The sequence below is a fragment of the Talpa occidentalis genome, unplaced genomic scaffold (genome assembly GCF_014898055.3).
Source record: "Talpa occidentalis isolate TD23 unplaced genomic scaffold, MPIMG_talOcc4v2.1 talOcc4.8, whole genome shotgun sequence".
NCBI lineage: Eukaryota > Metazoa > Chordata > Mammalia > Eulipotyphla > Talpidae > Talpa > Talpa occidentalis.
This window is the reverse complement of record NW_023605194.1, coordinates 92,282,428-92,305,568: the sequence shown is the minus strand read 5'-3', so window position 1 is coordinate 92,305,568 and position 23,141 is coordinate 92,282,428. Positions and strand designations below refer to the sequence as shown.

General features: G+C 34.9%; 1 protein-coding gene across 1 annotated transcript in view; it reads right to left on the bottom strand.

Moving 5' to 3' along the window:
- Positions 1-23,141, bottom strand: part of USH2A (usherin) — a 635,462-nt gene that overhangs the window by 531,614 nt on the left and 80,707 nt on the right. The window contains 2 exon segments of the mRNA XM_037497740.2: positions 11,464-11,591; positions 14,315-14,510. Of these exon segments, the coding sequence (XP_037353637.1) occupies positions 11,464-11,591; positions 14,315-14,510 (324 nt within the window).

Genomic DNA, 23,141 nt, shown 5'->3' with positions numbered 1-23,141 from the left:
GTTCAAGTCAGAAAGAGTGTAAAGAGGTTCCCCACACACTGCTGTTCCCAGCAACGGTTACATTCTTGAATGGTTTTAAGAGGAAGCACTATAATTACAGTTCTTCTGGTTCTCAAAGGAGTATAATTTCATTTTGCATCATGCTTTTTTTTCCTTGTGGCTTAGGTCTATTTCGCTCAAAGATCATAAGCTATAACTTATGAAATTCCGATGCATGTAATATATGTCACCATGTTAATTTAGAACATTTCATAAATGTCATCTGAATGGCACAACTACACAGTGTGGTCTTATTGTAATTTGCTGCAAAATTAGTATTGAGGTTATTAACAAGGTAGTGTCTGACTTCATCAAAATAAAAGATTGCACAGTAGCATTTAAGAAATATTTCCTACATGAATGTGTGTTCCATGTTTATTTTTGCCATTGTCTAGAAATATACTTTATGACAGTTTATTTGGTTTAGCAACCATTTTTGTGGTTTTTTTTTTTTTAAATGCTATCAAAGTACTAAGAACCCCCACAGGGGGGTATCTGCCAACTTACTGAACAAGCAAAAATGTAAATTCCAACTATATCAAGAGAGGAAGCGGCCTATCTGACATGACAAACTAAATGCTTTGGGATTTTAAAAAGTGCCTTTACAAGCATCCTTAACAAATAGTACCAGGAAATTGGACAGCCGCATGCCAAAAAAAAAAAAAGAAACTAGATTGTTACTTAACTTCACATACAAAAATTCACTCAAAATGTATTAAAGTCTTGGGTTTAAGACGTGAAACCATTAAACACTTAAAAGAAAACATAGGTGATAAAATCCTGGACATCAATAGCATGGGTATATTTGGAGACACAATTCAAAGGCCAGAGAAGCAAAAGCAAAAGTAAACAAATGGAACTACATCAAACTAAACTACTGTTGTACAGTGGGATAAAACCACCACAAAAACAAAAAGGTAGCCTATGAAACAGGAGAAGATATCTGTGTATCACACAAGGGGTCATTTCCAAAAATATATAAAGAACTCATACAACACTACAAAAATAAAAACCCAATCAAAAAATGGGCAAAAGATCTCCAGTCTTCTTTAAAGAAGACATCTACATGGCCTACATGCAGATGAAAAAAAATGTTCAGCTTCACATATTATAAGGGAAATGTAAATCAAAACCACAATGAGATACCATGTCACCCCTGAGAGAATGCCCCATGTCAAAAAGGATGAAAACAAATAGTACAGAGATACTTAGACAAAATGGAAACACCAGATGATCAAGCAATACCACTGCTAGATATTTACCCAAAAAATATGAAAACTCTAATGTGAAAAGTTGTATGTAGCACTTTCCACACTTGCCAATGGCCAACCTAAGGCTTCAACAATAGATAACTGGATAAAGAGATGATGAAACACACACTCAATGTTATACTGTCAGCTACTAAAAAAAAGGTGAAATAGTACCTTCTGAATCCAAATGGATGGATCTTGAGGTGATGCTCAGGGAAATAAGTCAGAAAGTGAATGACAGACATCAGATGGCTTTATTTATTTGTTGACTGTAAATTACCCAAGAAAACAAACTGGCAATGAACAGCAAAAATGATTGTAAGATTCTGTGAAAAATAAACTGGTTAGCAGGGGGAAAGGAGGTGGAGAGAAGAGGGGATAATGGAAGGGAGGGGGTAGACATGAGTCTTGGAGGAGAGTGAACACATAAGATGGTGTGAAAATGTATCCCAAAACAATAGACTTATGGAAATGTCTGACAGATTAATACAATTTGAGGAGAAAATCACTAATAAAATAAAAAATTACAAGTGCCTTGACAAGATATTCAAGTCATTGTATGTGTATCCACATAGCCTTTGTATCCATAAGCATTAAGGGAGCTACATCAACGCCTTAAATTACCCAAATCTCCATTTGGGGATTGGAATTGTGTTGGTTCCAAGAACTAATAATATGCCACTGAATTCTATGCATTTTTTTTTTTATATCCTAAATACCTAGGCATTTTTAATAGGATTAATGGGAGTTGTAATAATCCTCAGATAAATGGACATGTTTCCTTCCCATTTTGGGATAGTGTTCATAAATTTCCAGCTTAGCAACCTGCTGTGGAACACATGTTTAAGAAAAACCTGAGGTCTCTAACCTCAAGCCTGGGCTTGCGAAACCCGTTTTGAATTTCTGCTTTACTCTATTTTTATTTGTGTGATCTTGCAGGAGCTACTTAATTTTTCTGAGACTCCAAATTCTTAACTAATCAATGGACAAAGTAATACCTTGACTAACTTGGTAAGAACTGAATTGACTGAAAGCAGCTAGCAAAGTAAATTGTACATGGCAAGCACAAAAGAATGGAATCTGTGAGAATATTACAGACAAATTTGATACATTTCTATGAATATTGTCCACCTGTAGATTTGTCAGATGCAATGTGTGCTACTACAACAGACAGTACCAAAATGGCAGCATGGGTAGATCAATGTGGAATTCAATCCTTTAGTCCAACAGGAGCCAAAACATTCCCCATCCTGAAGAATACTGGGGAACAGAGCACCACAGCTAACAGCCTTTGCCTTGGGAGAGACTATTCATTGGTCTGGTAGGTCAGGGGAAGGTGGAGACTAGTTGTATTCTATTTCTGAATAAATCAGTATCATCCACAAGCATGCACCAAGGGTCATTAAGTTGTAGTCTTAATCTTCGAAGAAAACTTGCTAAATTTATATACTTAAGTTAATGAAAAAATGATTTCATCCTGTAATCACAGCCCCAAGAAGCAAGCTATACCTATAAATCCATCTATCCATCCATTCATCCATCTATTCATCCATCCATTCATCCACCCTTCTCCCTCACTGTATATCCTTGCTAAAAAATCTTAAAATACTCATATTTGGAAATTACCTTCAAAATCTAAGATCTCTATGAATACTTAATGCACTTTTGCTCTTTTAATTTGATCTTCACCTGGGAGCACTTAGAGGCAGTGACTACTTTCTCACTTGCTTGTCCTTGGGGCCTCTCTCTCACTAGTGCTCATGAACACACTTTGTCACATCTCTCTAGTTTATCCTAACTAGTATTGGTAGAAGTGCAATAGACCCTATTATCATATTACCTTGCTCTAAGTTGAACCAATTCTTCCAATATCCACTTACTGCCTCACACTCTGCCAGTGCTATTATCACTCCAGAATCTAGCCTTGAATGCTGAGGTATTATTTGATCAAGTTTGTACACCCTGACCCTGGGGAGCAGCGTCTTCCCAAGGAGATGCCAGATGTGTTCATATATGTTAAAATCAATCCAGGCTGAAGCTAGAACCTCACCTCAGTGACAGATCCATCCATCTGACCTCCATGCACCCTGAAACAGCCTTGATTGTGGATGACTCCTTCAGGCCAGACTTTCTATCAAGCTGGGACCCATTTGCCTTTCTTTTCCCATTTCACCCCAGTAATTTGTTCCTATCTTTGTGCATCTGGCCTACTACTTTATCAGGTTAATCAGTTATAATTCAGCTTATCAGTTACAAGAAAAATGCTACTACTCATCTCTCCTTAAGTCTCTGAAAGACCACATAGCTTATGCCAAAAGCTTCATGCCTCTCAGAGCTCTAAGAAAACCCCCTGATTGTGTATCCTTCATCATCTCAGTGCTTACAGATACTATCCGTATGCCATACTATTCAGAGTCAAGTTTCTCACAGGCTGAAGAAATTCTTGAATTACTTCCCTTTGTATGCTTTAATATTTAGGTAATATAAAAAACAAGGCAATAGGTATCTGGAAATCTACATCCTGACTTTTGGGCATGTTGTGGTAATTAATGACAAATACAAAGTTCTGGGTGGAGGTGAAAGCATCTATGTACTGCAGGAAATAGTACATTATGCAGGGAAAATATATTCTGCTCCATTTTTTAAAGTATTTCCTTGAAAATTATCACTCTGGCAGAACAATCAATTTTCATGAGTAGGATCCTTATTCCTTATGATTCCATCTTCCATGGGTCAGACCTAGAAATACTTCCTTCATTGATGCCTTTCTATTTCATCTAATTCATTTCAACCCCTAGTCACCTGCCTTATTAATCTATTTTTAATGTCTCTTACTTATTTCTCTCTGTTCTGGCTCTACCACAGCTGTATATTGATGCCTTATTGAGCATTACAATCAGCCATTCTTCTCTCTTTTTATATAATTACAACTATATTTTCAGCTAACTTTCAGATTCCCTTATTATTTTTTATTCCCATTTTTTAATGGTTTAAAATTTTGAGGACACAGCTCAGGGTCCAATTCAACCATAATTTAACAGAGACTCAGTGATGTAGAAATCTTAGGAAACAGTTTAATTTTCAGATGGGATTCAGAGGGAGCTAATCTTAGAAGTTTGCAGAGCCCTGCCCTGATCGATCTCCTCCATCTCCATGGTGGTGGCTAACCTGACATGGTTTCTTCAGCCAGATCCCAAAACACAGCAAATTAAAAAGAGAGAGAAGGTAGGAATGATGGAGAAAATCCCAAGAAGAAAAACACTCCGACATTTATTGAATGGCTTTTATAGAAGTCTTGCTATACACTAGGGACTTTCTCTTAAGTTCCCCTCACATCATCAGCATCACCTGTGCAGGTGGGGACAGAAGGTATCCCAGGGAGATCAGCAGACATATGAAGGAAGCATAATGGAGGCTCAAGTTGGAAGTAGACAGTTCTCAGTCACCTTGGGTTAAGAGCTAGCTCCTGGGATCTCTACCTATAAATATGGGCTCATGCACCTTTCTCCATATACCTTAGAATAACTCTTTTAAAGCATCATCCAGGTCTACAATTCTATCTGGTTCTTCTGAACTTAAAGTGACTTGAGAGAGAGAAAAAAAAGTCAACAACCAATTTAGGACAGATGTTGAACAAGTCATGCACAGTTCAAAAGAAATAAGAAGAAAGTGAAGTGACATCCTGGGGAATCCACATTATGTTTCTGTATTAACAGCCAAGTCTGCTCTCAAACAAATGTACTATTGCACAAAGCAGTGACATTCTCATCTTTGGGACTCATAGATACCTTTCATATGGCAACAAAATGTCCCCTCAAAAATACATCAATAAAACTATGCAGAAAGCTAATTTAAAGTTGCATATGGATGCCCTGAAATTTATCCATGGTAGCCCTTGGGATTCAGTATATTGAATATTAAGGATCCCTTGATAATGATAATGATTTTTCCATTTTCATCACTCTTGCTAATATTAATATTATTAAGCTTTACATGTTCTATGTGCCTTGACTTTGGCATTGGGACTTTTAGAGTTGAGTGACTCAGAACATTACTTCATGCCATTCTCGTGATTTTGGCATTCACATGACAAAGAATTACAACATTTCTTATGGAAGAATACAGCACACATGCTATATCTTATGAGATTGGATGGAGTTTCAAATGACAACTGCCAAAGGGAAACTTCCCTTCCAGAACACAGAGCGCTCAACGCAGCCACTCAGTCCATTTGGGGCTGGCTTGATTCCTAAGTTATTATAACAAAATGAGACTTGAACTACTGCCTAATTTCCTTGTATGCTCCCTAATATTATTAAGGATTGCAATTGCATGAATTTAAAAAATGTCCTTGAATTTCATTTTACAGTTTATAATTCTGACACTGTTGACAACTTTTTTAGCATGTATTTGGTTATCCTATTGAAAATGCCAGTAAACATTTTTAGGCAAAGTACACCTGCTGATATAATCCACAGATAGTAACAATTCCTGTACTTTGGGTCTATACTTGGAGCATAGAAAAAAACAAGAAGAAATTTAAGGCAATATATGAATGTGATTTAGACATAGACTATAGGGAGTTTTAAACTCACAAAAAAGTCCTATCATTGTACCGACATACATAGCTCTCACTGGCTACACACCATATTTAACGAAGACTATCTTTTTCTGATTATAAAAATGATCAACAAAGCAAATTGGGGAAGCGTTTTGAAAGCACAGAAAAAATGTTGCTTCTTATTTAAACTAGATTTTTACCTGTGGAAAATACTGATATACAGAAGCATCTAAAACAGTTCTCTCTCTCTCTTCCTGTCCCTCTCCTTCCCTTTCCCCTAGTACTGAGATGAAAATACAGTTTGTAATATGTGTCAGTACTTTCTTCCTTGCTTAATAATATTCCACCAAGCAGATAAACCACATTTTATTTATCCATTCATCAGAAAAGAAATCCTATACTGTCAAAATATTAACAAGGATGTAAAACAATGGTACTTCATTAAAATGTTAACTTTGAAGAAAAAAATTAAAAAGAAACTAGGTAGCAAATAGTTACTTAAGGAAAATATCTTTCAATACCATAAAGAAAAAAGATCCCTTTAAAATATATGATTTATATTTACTTTTTTAGATCATAATTTTCTGTCATTTCTTATGTTTATTGTTGTCCTCTGTCTTGTATTTTCTTTAATTTTCTATTAATTATTTTATGGGTTTGACAAGTGGTAACATTCTATCATCCATCAATACTAAAAGAAGTTGTAAAATCATACAGCTTAGAAATGGGTATGGAAATTTTGTTGAAAAGGTCTTCTTTTGAAATTTTAAGGGAATGCTTCATTTACTGGTATTCTGTAGTTTTAGCATAGAAATCTGTACATTATGAACAACACTGCATTTTTATTTCTATGTCTAGACCTTCATTTCTAACACATTACTACTACTATTTTTTTGTATGTTAAGCTTACATATCACTACTTTTTTGTATTCACAATAGTTCTAGTAGTGGCATTTTGGGGGATTTTACTTTTTGGTAAATCATCATACTATTGTAAAAAGAACAGCTCTGGGTTTTCCTTTCTGGTCAGTATGCCCTTGTTTTCCTTTTCTTGCTTTATTACACTGGCTAGACCTTACAGTTCTATGGAGAATACACATAATGGCATCCTTATCTTGTCTGGCTCCTGACCTTAGGGAAAAGCATTCAGTAGTTAGATGTCATCTGTAATAGGTATTGTTTTGTTGATGTTTGTTTTCAAGTTGAGAAACTCTGCTCTAGTACTGGTTTTCTGAATGCTTACCATAAATGGGAGTGAGATTGGTCTTTGCATCCATGACATCTTGTTGTGATTTTTTTTTCTTTAGCTTATTAGTAAGATGGATTACATTGTTTGATTTCAAATACTGAACCAGCATTATATTCCCGGAATATAAGCACCTTGGTCTTTGTGTTTGTCTTTTTGCATATTGCTGCAAAAAGAATTCTATTTGTCCAAATATTATCAAGAATACTGGCATCCAGGGCCTCACCGATGGTGCAGTGGTTGAGCGCTGGGTTGCGAAGCTGCCTGCAGGCTCTGCAGCGCCGGTTCGATCCCTGGCCACCGGGCAAGGGTCCCACATGGCGCGCAGACCTTTCCTGCTGCCCACTGCTCCCCTCAGCAGTGTACTTTTGTCAGTCTGCCTACTCTGCTCTGCTCTCCGCTCTGGCTCTGGCGAATTCTCTCATCCTCCAGCGCTTCTGACTGTATCCAGTGCTTGTATAAGTAAATAAATAAATCCTTAAAAAAAAACAATATTGGCTTCCACAGTCACGAGGGCCATTGGTCTGCCCTTGTCTTCTTATGTACTGAGTTATTATTTGGTTTTGATAGTAGGATATACTGTCATAAAATGAGTTAGGATATCTTTTTTCCTCTTTTATTTTCTGTAAGAGATGCAGAACTGGTGCTAATTACTCTTTAAATGTCTGGCAGAATTCTGTAATGAAACCATCTGGCCTTAGAGATTTCTTTTTCAGTATGCTTTAAATTATGAATTAAAAATTCTTAATAATTGTAGGACTATTCACATTATGCTTCATATCGGGTGAGTTGTGACAATTTGCACTCTTTGAGGAAGCACTCCATTTCCTCCCTGTTGTAAATCCCTTGTGTGTAGAGGTATTGATGGTTTTCTCTTGTTAGTCTTTTGATGTCTGCAAGATATGTACTGATACTTCTTATTTCATTCCTATTATTAGTGATTTGTTTATTAATTTAATTTGTTAATCTTGGTAAATGTCAATTTTATTGCTCTTTCCAAAGATCCTTTTTTCATTGATTTTCTCTATTGTTCTTCTGTTTTTAATTTTCTGTGCATATATATATATATATATATATATGCATACATACACACACACAACACACACACACATCAGTGTCAGCTAGCTTTTGCTTTTCCAAATCTACGTAAGTGGAGAACAACTATCTCCCTTTACCTCCTTATTTTTTAAAAAAAGTTCACTTAAATACCTCCTCTAATATACTGAGAACTACATTAGCTAGTGAAGGAGTTTTTGCTTTAACAATCAAAAGTCATTTAGAAGTAGAAGTAGGAATTCATATTTACCCCATTTTTGTTCTTTTAGTTCTATTTTGTTCTGATGCTTTTTACTCCTTCCTGGTGTTTGAAGATTCCTTCAGTTATCATTTTTCTTTGTGTTAGAAGTTTCTATAGCCAATCTGTTGGGTAGCTGTGCCAGGAACAAATTCTAAGTTTTCCATTTGAGAATATTGTGATTTCCTCCTCATCACTGAAGGATATTTTCACTGAATATAAACTGTGTTAGATTCTTTTCTTTCAGCATTTGACAGATATTGGGCGATTTCCTTCTGTGTTAAATATGGTGAGAAATCTGCAGTCATTACAATAGCTTCTCCCCTATAGGTGATGTGTCACTTGTCTCTAGTTGATGTCAAGATGTTTTCCTTTTCCTTTAGGTCCAGAAGTTCAGGCATACTGTGCTTGGATTTCTCTAGATTTATACCTTAAAGATGCATAAAGCTTCTTTAATGCATGGGTTTAGGGTTTTTGCTAAAAGCCATCTCCTTACTTTTCTCTTTTTAGAATTCTAATGACATCAAAATTAGGTCTTTTGTTATGATCCCACAATCTTACCTATTCATTTTTTTCTAGTGTATTTATTTTTCTGTTGCTCAGATTGGGGTAATTTCTATTGTTCTACCTTCAAGCTCACTGATCCTTTCCTTTTTCGCATCCAATCTGTCCATCAATGAAACACATCTATTGAGGTATTTTTTTTTAAGCAATTGCTTTTTTTCATTCTAAAATTACCACCTAGGTTTCCCTTTTATCTTCTATTTCTTTGCTGATACTTTGTATTTTTTTGTTTCAAGTGTGTTCTGCGTTTCTTTACAGAATAATTATGACAGATGCTTTTAAACCCTAATGTCTGTATCATCTTGATACTAACCTAATACTCTCATCTTTTTTTTTATTCCATTAGAGGTCATACTAATTCTTGTCATAAATGATTTTATCAGAATCTGGGCATTTTGTTGTTGTAACAGTCTGAAAGTAACTTTGCTATACTATTTTTGACGGATTCAGATGAGTGTTGTTTTAACAGTCTGAATATTGAAATAATTGTTTTAATAGGCCTCCTCTGGATATCTGCTGAGAAGTGAAGGAGGGATACTGCCAGGTGGGGACAGAATCCATGTTGTTTACTCTACCACCAACACCCTGGGGGTCTTCTTGTTACTACTGGGAGGTCATGGGCTCCCCATTCCTCACTAGGCCTCTGAGAATACCACCTTAGCTGGAGGAAAGAGCCTCTGCTTCCAGATCTCTTCAACAATGCCTAGATACACTGATTACATCACAGGCCAAAGAGGTCTCAAAGAGGTTCAAGCATCTATCACTCTACTCCCAATTAGGTTCACCCTATGAGAAGTAGGGGAGAGACCCAGAGAGCTGTATGTTGGTGCAGTCTACATTGATTCATAAGACCAGAGGATGTCCATTTCTTGCCAAATCTCATTGGTAACTTGAAATTGACAGAATGGGATTTTGGTTTTATATCAGATAACCCAAGTTAAGAGACAAATCTGCTATATTTTAATTCCTGTGGATTATATGAATTAAATGTAAATATGACTGGGGAGGTAGAACTCAAGATCATTTTATACAAATATTACTTGACCTTAGATCTTCAAGAAGGAAAATTATTTAAGAACAAATTTTCATATTATAATAATAACCAATCTGAATGACCATCTGGCTAACATTAATGCTCAAAAAAATCTCTCTTGGTGCACTTAACTTTTTTTTGAATAACTATTTACTGGGCATTAATTACATGACTGAAATGTTTATGTGAAGAAAGAGAAGACAAAGAAACAAATTAATTGCATGAAGGCTTTAAAGAAAATAACATGGACTCATATATGACTAAGTGGTCAGTGACAGTTATCTCAAAAGGTATCTCAGTCTTTAAATTGAGTTTAATATCAAGCAAAAGAAAACCATGCTGGAAATTCAGGGGGAATACGTAATGATGAGATATGTAAAGACACAATCAGATTTTACTAATCAAAACACATACAATTGCAGTGTGACTTTTCAAGAAAATAGCTCCTTAATAGTATAAAATAAAAACAGCGGGAATTGTCCTTGTTAATTATTTTTGTAGACTTCAGCTTTCCAATGAAGGATATAATGTTCTTTTCTTTACATACTATGGTAGCTATGAAGTACAGCAAATCCATATTTTGTGTATTTGACCATGTTTACCTATATTTGACTTTTCTTTGTTAAAGTGGTTTTTAAAACACACTGGAAGTTTTGTAAGTATATTCTACTTTGAACTTAGTATCTTCACATTGTAACTTAAAAATTATTTTTGCTTTAACCACATTGCGACTTTCCTAACAGCTGTTTACAACTGTTTACAAGAGAATATCTAACTACTAAAAATTAATCATTGAATTGATTCTGCAAAGTATATTTGCCCTTTATCTATTTTCAAATATTACTATTATCAGGACAGGTATAAAGCTCCCATCAAAGACACTGCATTTAATATGAACCTGCTTTCTCTGATATAGAACAGGAGCGACCAAGGTTAGGAGACCAAGGTTAGCTAGTCTAACTAATCATGGAGGTCAGACATTGAATTTGTGATGTTGGTAATAAAAATGCATAGAATTATGAAAATCCATTGTACTGTTAAGATGAAGTTGAAATAAAAAAATTAGAAATAGGGATAACACAATTTCCATTTGGATCTAAGTGCAAGTAAACTTTGCTATACTATCTTTGATGCATTTTTTTTTTTTTGGAAAGTCCTTGTTTGCTATCACTTCTTAATATTAATCTACCCATAACTCCATGGCATATACTCAATGTAGTTATCAGTTTACTTGGAAGCCTGCCCCTCCCCATTTTTTTTGACAATTGTAAAATTAAAAGGAGCCTCTCTTATATGCAAACAGCCACCTAAGTTGACTTAAATTTCATGTTCTTATTAAATCTTGCACAGGAACACGCTTAAAGTGTCCATCTCTTTGAAATGCAAACACACAGATCTTCCTATTCAATACAGCCTTTAATTTCACATTGTTTTCTGAAAGGAAAACAATTCTTTATCTTCAATATGAGAACTCACCTGATCACAAAAGAAACTGTTTCTAGTGCCAACTTTATCACAATCACAGGATTTGCAAACATCCATGGCTGAAGGATCTGCACCAACTTGTTGGAAAAAGTATTTCTCACACAGCTCAAATTTCCATCCTGCATGAGGAAAAGGTTATGCATTATGACTCCCAATTCATTAAAATCAGCTGCATAATTCAAAATTAAAGACTGTATTCCTTTGAGGGAATTCTATAATTTTCGGGACGTCCATTTTAATGCACCTTTCATCTCTACCTGCCAATTTAGTGATCCAGAGCATATGAAACAATGAACCTGCTACAAACTGTGCTTTACTTCATTAAACTCCCATCTGTTACATAACACTGCACTTCTAAAAAGCTGCACTTTGCAGAGACCCATACATTTTGAAAGAGTGTATTTCTATACTTAAAAGTTGCCATTATTTCTAAGGACCAGGTACTTAACAAAAATCAAATGTGAGAAATTCCAGATGTGTGGTAGAAACAGTTATACAGTTAGAAGCAAGAAGGTATGTAATCTTAAGAATATTTTCCTAGAACCGCATGTTATAAAATAGGAGACTGCTCTTAGTAACTGCTATCATTCTATAGTAAACAAGATTAAAAGTAAATGCTTCTGTGAGTGTTTATGGCCATTATTTTTCATTTCAAATATCAAATAGAAATTCATTATAGTAGATATACCAAATGAATTTCATGTTAAATATTAGCTTGACATAATAAAAGTCATAGGTAATTTTATAGGTTATAATGTTTTTTTATTCCACAATATTGCCTTTTCATATTATATATATAAGAAAAAATTCTAAACTGAACGAAGTTTCTAAAGTTAATGTGAGTAGCAAATAAGATCTCTGCAATGAAAATTAAAGCTATCAATCTGCCCTTTGGATATTATGTACTCCGCTCAAATATTGTTGACATTGGCCCAGTATTGGAAGACTATGGAAATAACTTAATCAAGTAAAAACTCACATTCTGATGGATATTGGCTATGGGCTAATTAAAAATTAAATAGATTATAATATTTCTAGAATATTTTCATTTACATATGCTGATGACTCCCAAATTTATATCTCCAATCTAGAAATCTCTCCTTATTTATAATTCAATGAATATTTATTGCATGATTACCATGTTGCCAATGCTGCGCTGAGCGCTAAGGAATACAGTAGTGAGAAAAGCCCACATCCTTCCTCTCACAAACCTTTCTAATGTCTAGAAGGTTGGGTGAATCATCATTAAATAACTACAAGTAACTGATAAACTAAGGTGCCACTAAGTAGACACATAATGCTGGTCTTTTCTGAGGCATGAAAGACTTCCTAAGAAAGGTATTTTAGAATTGTATTTCCAACTGCCTACAAGAGAATTTCCGGTAAGTCTCTTGGAAACACAGAGTGATCACATCCAAAACAGAATTTGTCATCTTCCCCCATCTCCATAACTGGCACTGAAGTTGAGCCTGTTGCTTACATTGGAATATAAGTGTGAATTTTTACTCTTCTTCCTCCCGTTACTTATGACGCATGCCTTGCTCAGAGAACCTGGGCACTTTCCATCCCCAACATGTCCTGGATCCACTTTTCTTTATCCACATTTTCTTAAAAGCACAGCTGCATTAGTTCTCATCTGGACTATTGTAGTGCCCTTCTACCAAGTTATTTCACATTGTTTCAACCCTCTCCAGTGCATTCTCTACCTTATAGCAGATGGCTCTTTTGGAAACACAAAGCTTAGTATGTCACATTCCTGTATTAAACCCTTAAGCGTCATCTCATTAACACTAGGATAAAAATCAGACTTTTAATCATGATTTAAAGTCTTCCAATTTGGCCTCTGCTTTCCGTCTCAACACCTTTTCTTATGATCTGTCATTGCTCCCAGATTTGTTCTCAACAAGGCCCAGTTTCTCTTCCCAGTAGACAACTATACAACTGTTTCTCTTACTGCAAACCTTTATTTACCTCCATCACTCTTAATTCCTCACCTAGTTAATTCCTACTGTACTTGTCCTATATTAACACTATTCAGACAACTCTGCAATTGTTCCTTTAACAATATGCTATTCCCACTATATAATTATCCATACAAAGACAGGGAAAATCATCATCTTGTTCATCTTTATGTTCCCAGCATCTAGCCAAGTTCTTGTGACATTTTAGGTCATCAATAATTATCTAATAAATTCATTTCTGCTTCAAAGTAGCACAATTTCACAGTCAGGACATGGGCCATCGTATTTCATAAACTCAGATATTACCTACTTCTGTTTTTAACATACCAGCCCTTGAAAATTTAAATTTTCAATGACTATTCAAAATTCTGGATAGACCCAGAATAAGACTTTGATAATCATCTTCTGCATTGAAATGGCAGTTAGAAAAAAATATTCTCAGCACATGAGTCCATTCTGAATCTGAATGAATGCAAACATCTCCATGTGAGAACTGACATACTGAAAGGTCAAGGTCACACACACACAGGAAAACTGATTTTAAGAACATATAAACTCAAGCTAGATTCCTGGCTATCTATCTACCTGTGTTCACAGTTCAATCAAAGGCTCTAAACTTCAATAAAAAACCCTTTCCTAAAAAGATATAGTTTGAGATCAGAGCATGGCCCTGATGAAGGAGATTTGGTTTACAAACCTAAGAGGATAGAGCACTTCCTTTAACTTATTGATTGACTGATGTCATACCACATTTGGACATTATATAAGCTTCAGGTGTTCATCAGAATCTCAGCCACATAATTTAAAGTAATATGCATTGGAGAGAGAAGCACATGGGCCTGGAAGGCCTTTGTTATTCATTTGCGCGACTTGCTAGTGACCTGTCATACTGTGCTCACAGTCGTCACAGACACTGCTGCCCGCTCCGTGGTGCTCAGCGGAAAAAGGGTCCAGGTAGATATCATCATGGCAGCGTCTGGTGTGGCTATGGCATTGACAAGGTTTACAGCTGAAAGTGTGGACTTGATCACCCGGGCCAAAAGTTTTGTCTCGACAAAGAGGCAAACAGCGATCACACTAGGGAAATAAAGTAAAACAGTAAAATGAAATCATTATCAGCACAACACAGTGCTATAAAACTGATTTTTTCCTTTTAATTTACATATGAGGTACATTCATCAGAGGCAAAGTAATATCAAAGAGATAAAAATAGCAACCATTGTATTTTGAAAAATATTTTATAAATCAGAAATCAACATTTACACATGCTATAGCACTGTGGAATTGCAAAGATGACCCTGTGTGCTGAAATCATGCAAAGTAATCTTAATAACCCATATGAAAAGTTATTATGTAGTGACTTTTAAAATTTTTTTGCCCAAATGTGAACAACTTGATTTTCAATTTCTAGGAAAGAGCTTGCAAGCTGCCACCCCATCCTAACATAAAGGAAAAGCTGAGCAAGTTAAAAAATCAACAGGTCTTCTAGGATCCCTGAGTAGGGCACAGCTCAATGAACTGTCCCCAAATTGTTAAAGAGATAGACAAGAGCAGAGTCTCAATTCTAGGGGCAGAATCACCAGTAGGAGCCTCTATAGGATGAGGGCTGAGGCAGAAAAGCCTCAACTGCAGTTGATGAATCTCTGCAGCTAGCGGCCCAGCTACAGGTTTCCACCACAACCTGAAAAAGTAGAATTTTCCTTTTTGGCATGACTTGATAGCTTACTATTTTGGGGTCTGGAAATGCTTTTTTTCTTTTCACATAAACTTATAATCCTCCCCCCCACACACACATCCAAACAAACAAACAAAAAAAGACATACCAAATAGGAACATTTCACTTTGGGATAGTGGGAAAACTTATAGGGGAGACTCCTAACTTCTTTTTGGGAGATTTACTTCTAGGACCTTGATTCTCAGGGAAAAAGACCCCACTGCTTCCAGAAGGAGAATTGAACCATTCTGAAATTCATCAGAGCAATGTTCTTCTTAGCAACATCTGCCCTCTGGAGAAATTAGGTAACCAGAACCTGATCTACTGAGCATTACCTGAGCCCAGCTAAACTGAGGAAGGAAAATCTCCAACTTGAGCCCATTTTAACCACCCTGCCCCACTTAGGGGAGACTGAGAAACACTTGAGCCAGAAGTTATTGGTCCAGAGGTAAAGGCAAAAATTGAGATCTGATCACAAACTATAAAAGGCTTCTCCTTACCCCACATTGCATTAATTAAGGTCTATCTATAGTAGCTTACTAGTACATAATATCTGGCTATTTATATATCTGGAAAAATGATAAGACACCAAAGGGAAAACATACACACACACATACATACACATACACAAATTAACAAGGGCGAACAAGCTTCAGAATATCCAGAATGAAAGGGAGGCTGGAATTATCAGACAAGCAAGTTTACTACAACCATTACTAACATTCTAAGGGCTGTAATGGATAAAGCAGACATCACACAAGAACAGATGGGCAACATGAGCAGAGAGAGATGAAAATCCTAAGAATGAACAAAAAAGAGGCAATAGAGATTAAAAACACTGTAACAGAAATGAAGTATGCTCCTGATGAGATAATTAGAAGGTTGGACATGGCTGAGCAAAAAAAAAATTGAGCTAGATTATCTATCAATACAACCCTCTAAAACTGAAAACTGAAAGTCATTTCATAAAAGAAAAATACATAGTAATCATTAGAAAATATTGCCATTTATAGGTCTTTCACACACAACAAAAGTGTTTGAGGAAAATTGATATCTTTATGTTATCCTGTACCAGCAATAACCATTTGTAAATCACTTTTATAGAATTAAAAGTTAAAGATGAGGCATAGGTTTGAAGTCAGATTTCTTAGTTCAATTATTGATACTACCACTGATTGTGAAAAGACAGCTGGAATATAAATGAAATACATTCTATGTGCTGAGCACTGTATTTAGGATTAAAATGGATTAATTCATGGAAACTGCTATGATTTCTGTTCCTTGATTTGCTAGCCTGTGCTTTTGCATAATGAGTTTTACCTTATTAAGTCATATTTTTCTTTTCTATACTATGGAGGTAATAATACCTGCCCTCTAGGGTTGTTGTAAAGAGTAAGTACTTAGGGTGCCCACCACACAGTAAACCTGCATAAACATTTTTTTCTACTTTATTATTAGATTAGCAACTGAGGATTAACAAGGCTAAGTAATAAGAACAGTATCATTGGGCAGTAAATCCTTGAGGTCACCTTGTCTCTCTGAGTCTCAGTTTCTGCATCTAGAAAAGGAAGATAACTTAACTCAATATCTTTATTATTCTGAATAATCTGAGGATAAATGGTAATATTTAAGTTCTATCCAGCATAAGTTCTGGCATATATTAAGCATTCAAAATCTGGAAGTTACAAGATGGAGAAGAAAAAGGAAGAGAGGGTCAAAAATCAAACAGGAACATTGATGTTAAGTTCAAGTGAGGACCGGCAATATGTATGACTGCAATATAGATACTCTGACCATTAGTGGGCAATTCTGTGATCACCAATGTATTGGTCAATGACCCAAATTAGAGCAATCTATGGCCAAAATTTGCTTCTAATGTTATAATCTGTAACTCCAACTACAGATGATGCCTTATCTACTTCTTATTTTTCAGGGTCCTTCAATACAATTAGGTTGTAGCTATAACTCCTTCTGGTAGCCCTAAGTGTGAAGAGATACAATCTAATAGGGTAAATACAAGAATAGATGGAAGACTCACTTTCCTCCCAACTTTAGAGGAGAGAAATAAGCTCATTAAATTATCATTCCTAGGTCTATTAGTCCTGCAATTAATTTCATTGCAATTAAACAAAAACCCATCCATTGGAAAACTTTGGGCAAATGCAAAATGCTACAAAACAATGCCTAAAACCTACTTTGAACTTTATTTCAAAGTATTCTTACTGATGATCTTGCTGACCTGATGATGCTGTTTTTATTACTCAAGTGGTTTTCTTGAATCAAAGCTGGTGGAAGTGATGATATGGAAGTGTGGTCCTGTCACACAAATTACAGATGCAGTTTGTCTTCTACAAAGCAACGGCTGTTTGAGTTTGGGATGCTGCCTACATTAGTTAATGGAGTAAATCCAGCAAGAGCATCCCTTTGCTGTTTCTATGAAGACAACATTTTGCTTTGGACTCTGATCTTAAAAATCCTGTTGTTAACCTAAAAGCCATTATCATAGATATTACTGTAAATAACACTGGATTAAATAATGTGTTGATGATGCAAAGACACAATCCTAGCTTCTTTCATGTTTAAAATCAAAGAGAAATTTGCCTTTGACCCAGTGGAGTAGTTTGGGTCCTACCAAGAAGTTATTAAAACTGTCTAACCTTCCTTATGTGAACAATAAAAAATCTATGTAAATATTGGTGACATTTTGTCTCACCTGAAACAATCAGTTACTATTTTTCAACCTAAATGGATTTTTTTAAATTATAATACTAGAGTTTATAGGAATACTCAGAGGAGACACTGGTTCTAGGGGGACAGTTAATGTGAACCTGTCAGGATACAGTGTATATTTCAATGGATGCAACAATCCACTGGGAATTCAGGAAAATACATTCTTAAAACTACTTGAAAAAGATCTGTTATAATTTGATTTTTACAACAGTGAAAATAAGGATATAAGTTTAATGACCAAAACTAAAGAAACAGTTTGGAAATGTCATATCTTCAAATTGTATAAATATATACATAGAAAAAGATCCATGATATATTTAGAATTTAAAAAGCAACTTAAAATAGGTAGAGTAAAATCCTAGTTCTAGTTAAAGGTAGATTCATCCACATACATGGACATAGAAATATAATTTTAAGTAGACAGAAATGGATAATGGATTTACAACAATAAAAGATCTGAAAGGACATAAACAGAGTATTTGTTGAGGTTATCTATGGGTGGCTGGGTTTCAGATGACTTTTACTTTTTATAACTTTATCTTTTTCCACCATGTGCATTTATTACTAATGTATTAAAAAATTGAGGGCAAACAAATGTAACCGCATGAGCAGTTACAAGAAAATTATACATCATTTGCATGTAACGTTTCACTAAGAAAAGCTAAGAAAATTAAAATGTTCCAGTTTTAAATTACACACAGATCAGTAGATACTATAGAGAAAATGATTTTCTTTTGAGTACAATATAGAGTTTATGAATTCTCAGTAACTAGGATATGATTTTTAAGAAATATAAAATTTCCAAAACAATGAGATTAATACACTGAAGTAAGGATTTGAGAGATCTGACGGTCTAAATATCTGTTTAAAATCGGATTTAAAACATGTAAGCGAGTGACAAACTAGCAGGCACTTGTCCTTTGATCTTAGGGATGGTTCTGTGTTATCATTTTGTGTTGTTTACAAAGACAGATAAAAGAGATGGAATACCATGGCAGTACTCTTTGATTATAAAATTCCAGGAAACTTGTTTTGGGTCTCATGACTGTGTTTCTTTAAAACTTCTTTCAGATGAAACAAGGAAAATCATGTCAAAATGGAAAAAATATTTGAAGTACATTATGAGTGAATTTTGGAATTCTCATATTTTTTCTATCTTTCTTATCAAGGACTTTGAAAGTTTCATTAAAATCTAGAAATATTTGTGTATCTGTATCTTCTGCAGCTCCTGAACCAGAGGGTTTTCTACCTAATGCTTTTCCAATCTCCAGTTGATCATTTGTCACTTTCAATTATGTTTCAATATCTTCTATAACAACTGGATTCTCCCTGATAAGTCCCCGGATGCCCAAATTCTAAGATTAGACAATGGCTATTTCAGGGATAAGGACTTTCATCACTGATTCACTTTAACTGTTTTCATTTTGATAGCTTCTTAAAGGTTAGGTTGCGGCCAAATGCTTTGACATATTCAGGTAGAAAAATCATAGAATAATTGTTGAATCTAGAAGACAATGATGAAATTTACTTTTTTATATTATAATAATACAAACAACATTTCTCTCTTCTGGATCATTAAACTGGAATACAGTGTTCTTCTGTTACTATTACAGGTGAGCAAAAACAATATTTCACAGATAAGGCACAAGTCCAGAAGGTTTTTTTTTTTTTTTTCAACTCTGCTCCTACCAGTCTCAATTTTGATCCATTATTTCGTCCATAGTGCATTTAGTTTTAGAGAGAATACCTTTCAAATGTATAAATACCTTACTATCTTCAAATTTATATAGTGCAAACTTACATGTGTGAGAAACAGCAGAAATTTAACTATAACAGCAACACATTATCCAGTCATTTATCCAATCACCTTAAATGTTCACTGAGAATCTCTGATGGAAGGAAGAACATGTCCTCTTACCCAAAGATAAATGAAGTCCATGGGATGGCTGAAGTTGGGGTAGAATTTTCCTGCAAGTTATGAAAGAGCTCAGCCAGACTCAGCAGATCAACTGACTCAATGCCTTTTGAAAGTTCAAGTTCATAAAGTGCCAGCCATGAGTCATTCAAAATTAACTTGCTTTCAACATTCCCAGGTTAAGGAAACAGAAAACTGAGCAAACTTATTCACAATGATGAATAAGCCAATGAATGGACAGTATGGCAAGGATTCATTTCTGCCTGTGAATTCATTCCCTTCCCGACACTCCTAGCTGAAGCAGCAGAACAAAGTGAGAGAACATATTTTTCCTTTCTACCCTCTATAGTAAAATACCCACATCTTTGTCTAGGCAATGTGTTCCATGTATCAGAATAGCTAAGAGTTAGGGCACCAGGTCTAAGCACTTTGCACATATCAGCTGATTAAATCTTTCCAACAACCTCTGAAGTTTGAGTTGCTATTACCTACAGTTTGCATATCAAAAAGCTGAAGAACAGGAAATAAATTTAACAATATTCTAAAGTCACTCATTAGAATGTCAACTAGTATAAACTGGAATGTAAACATGTCACATCTTTATTCATTAATGAATTCCCAGTATCTTGAGGAAGTCAGACCAGTACGTTGGGAAATTTGAGAGACTAAGTCTCAAATAATTATCTTCAGGCTCTACTCATAGCCTCCTCTTTCTTTGGATGTAGCAGTTCAATTGTAACTCAAGTAATGCAGTCTGTCATTTCTTCTGTCCACTAGAGAAAGGATTTACTTTAAAAGAAAAAAAAATCATTGTATGCATGAAACTATTTTTCCTGAAAGAAGCTTCTATATGTATTTCTGTTCACCAACACATTGTTAAAACTCTTAATTACAAAAAATAGATTGGGGAGGAGGTGGACATACAAATAAAACTTCCAGTTGCAAAGACAACATAGACAGCAAATGACTCAGTGCTTTGCACATGCACACGGTAGGTGATAAATATATGTCTGTTGACTGCTTAGTGAATGAATTAATGACTGAGTGGACTGTTTACATCATGACATGTTAAATACTGTACCTTAATTTGTCTATTATTTAATAATAAATATAAAGGTAAATGCAATATGTTTCCTGTAGTGCCACCTGACTTACTATATATCTCAATTAGTGAATCCAAAATAATTGCCAGGCTTCTCCATTGAGAAGACAGAAATGCTCATGTAATTACCCTTCAGTGAAATACTCCTTTCTCAGTAATTACTGTTTCCCTTTTAGAAATTCTCATATGAATGTCCACAAGGTAGAAAATTTGCTTACCTGCTAAGTGCTGAAATGGCATAAATTAAATAACTACTAATACTCTTGGACAATACTAATCAGACATTGGCGGCAATATATTATTCAAGAACACTTAACATATAGAGCATGTCTCACACTTCAACTGTAAATACCAGGTGTTACTTCTAGAAGTTTTCATGCAATGCTTGTCTGTACCGCTATAGACAAAAGTCAACAGCAGATTGGAACATCAGCCAGTAAAACAGATTTTAATAGTATGTGAAACAAAATCTACATTTGCAAAAATAGAGACTGCAGTCTGCACTGCTTCATTGGAGCAAGTGGCCTCTATATAACTGACGGTCTTGCCACTTTTAAGCACCGGGAGTTCTGAGACTTACTACAGCTACTGGATACAGACTTTCTAATTGCTGAATGAGACAAAAGCACCACCATGAAGGATCCTGGAGTCACCCAGTGATTGTAAATAACCTATGTTATTTGATATTGGATTTCTCCTTTGTGCTGCCTGCCTTTCTTTACTCCCTCTTTCTCTTTAGGTGTAGGACTTTTATAGAGCACTAAATAAAAAAAAAGAAAAATGCATGTGAGATATGCCAGATTCCCACAAGACTGCAAAAGGGAAAAAATGAGGTATGTTCACACTTATGGGAAATGGCTACACCAGAACAATGTAACCCTACTGACAGGCCAGAAAATGCAGCCTGGGATAGAACACATTTGTAGACCATAAGCTGAACTGTTTGATAATGGAAACCAAAGAAGAAAAAATGGCTCATTTATTAAAATATGCAAGTCTTCAAAATAATGTTTAATATTAATATGGATTCATACATTAAGGAACATAATCCATTATCTGTTTCTTTAGTTTTAGAGTTCCTTTAAACTTAATGGGTAGATGTGAAAATGCATTTGCGTTGCTGCGTAGATAGAAAGTCATTTTCATTCTCGAAATTTTATCTTGTGTTAGACTTGAGCACTAGATAAATTTAATAAACACTTTCATTAGTATAGCTGCATTTAATTTTTTCTTTTAAGATTTAAAATGTCACTGATACTTACATTATTCACTAATTACAAATTGTCAGTCTGGATAATTTGTTTGCACTAAAGTCATCTCCATTTATTACAGTAATTATTGTTTACCAGGGAATCTTTCTGAATTTCACAAATGAAAGTCCTTCAATATTTTCAAACACTTGCATCTGTAATCAAGATGTTATGGTTGTGCTGGAGACATTGAAGGCGTTTCATATTTGTTGAAATAAGGTAGCAAATGATCAGTCTTCACAATGAACTAGAGCTCAGGGACCATGAATGAAGCAATGGTAATTTCATGTTAAAAACTGTCACCTGTACACTATCCTCAGTAGCAGCATCCACACTTAACATAGATGATAGGTTCCTGTTATTTCAAAAATCATATTTTAGGTAAATTATAATGAAACATATAATAAAAGGTACAAAATTTTAACTACGAAAGCAAACAACTGTGCTTTTTCATTCACCATTTCACTTAAATAAAACACTGCCAATTTATATTTAACACCACCCATGACACCTGACTATGGTAATATTCATGCCCAATTTATCCTTTATGGGTATGTATTACTTGGTAACACTTTTTGATTTTTACTTTTTATGAGCACATATTACTTAGTAACAAAGTATTTTGCATGCCTTAAAATTCTGTATAAATGGTATACTGTATGTATCATTCCACGGCAAGACTTTACACTCAAGTGTCTGAATATCGATGGATTATTTCATCCATTTATGTATGTGCGTGTATATAAAATAGAGGATGGGTCATTTATATTCATTTAAATTATATATAAATATTCCATTTAAATATTGAAAATTGCTGATTTGCAGTACAGGCCCCTTTCCATAAATGCTGTATGAGTCCTCAGTAACCTGTATCTTCATCAGCAACTAGAATTCTAGCCATCTCGGCTGTATCTAGCTACTTTGCTGATCTCTATTTAATAACTTAACTTTTTTGCATTTTCTGACTCAATCATCTTGTCCTCAGATATTGATAGTA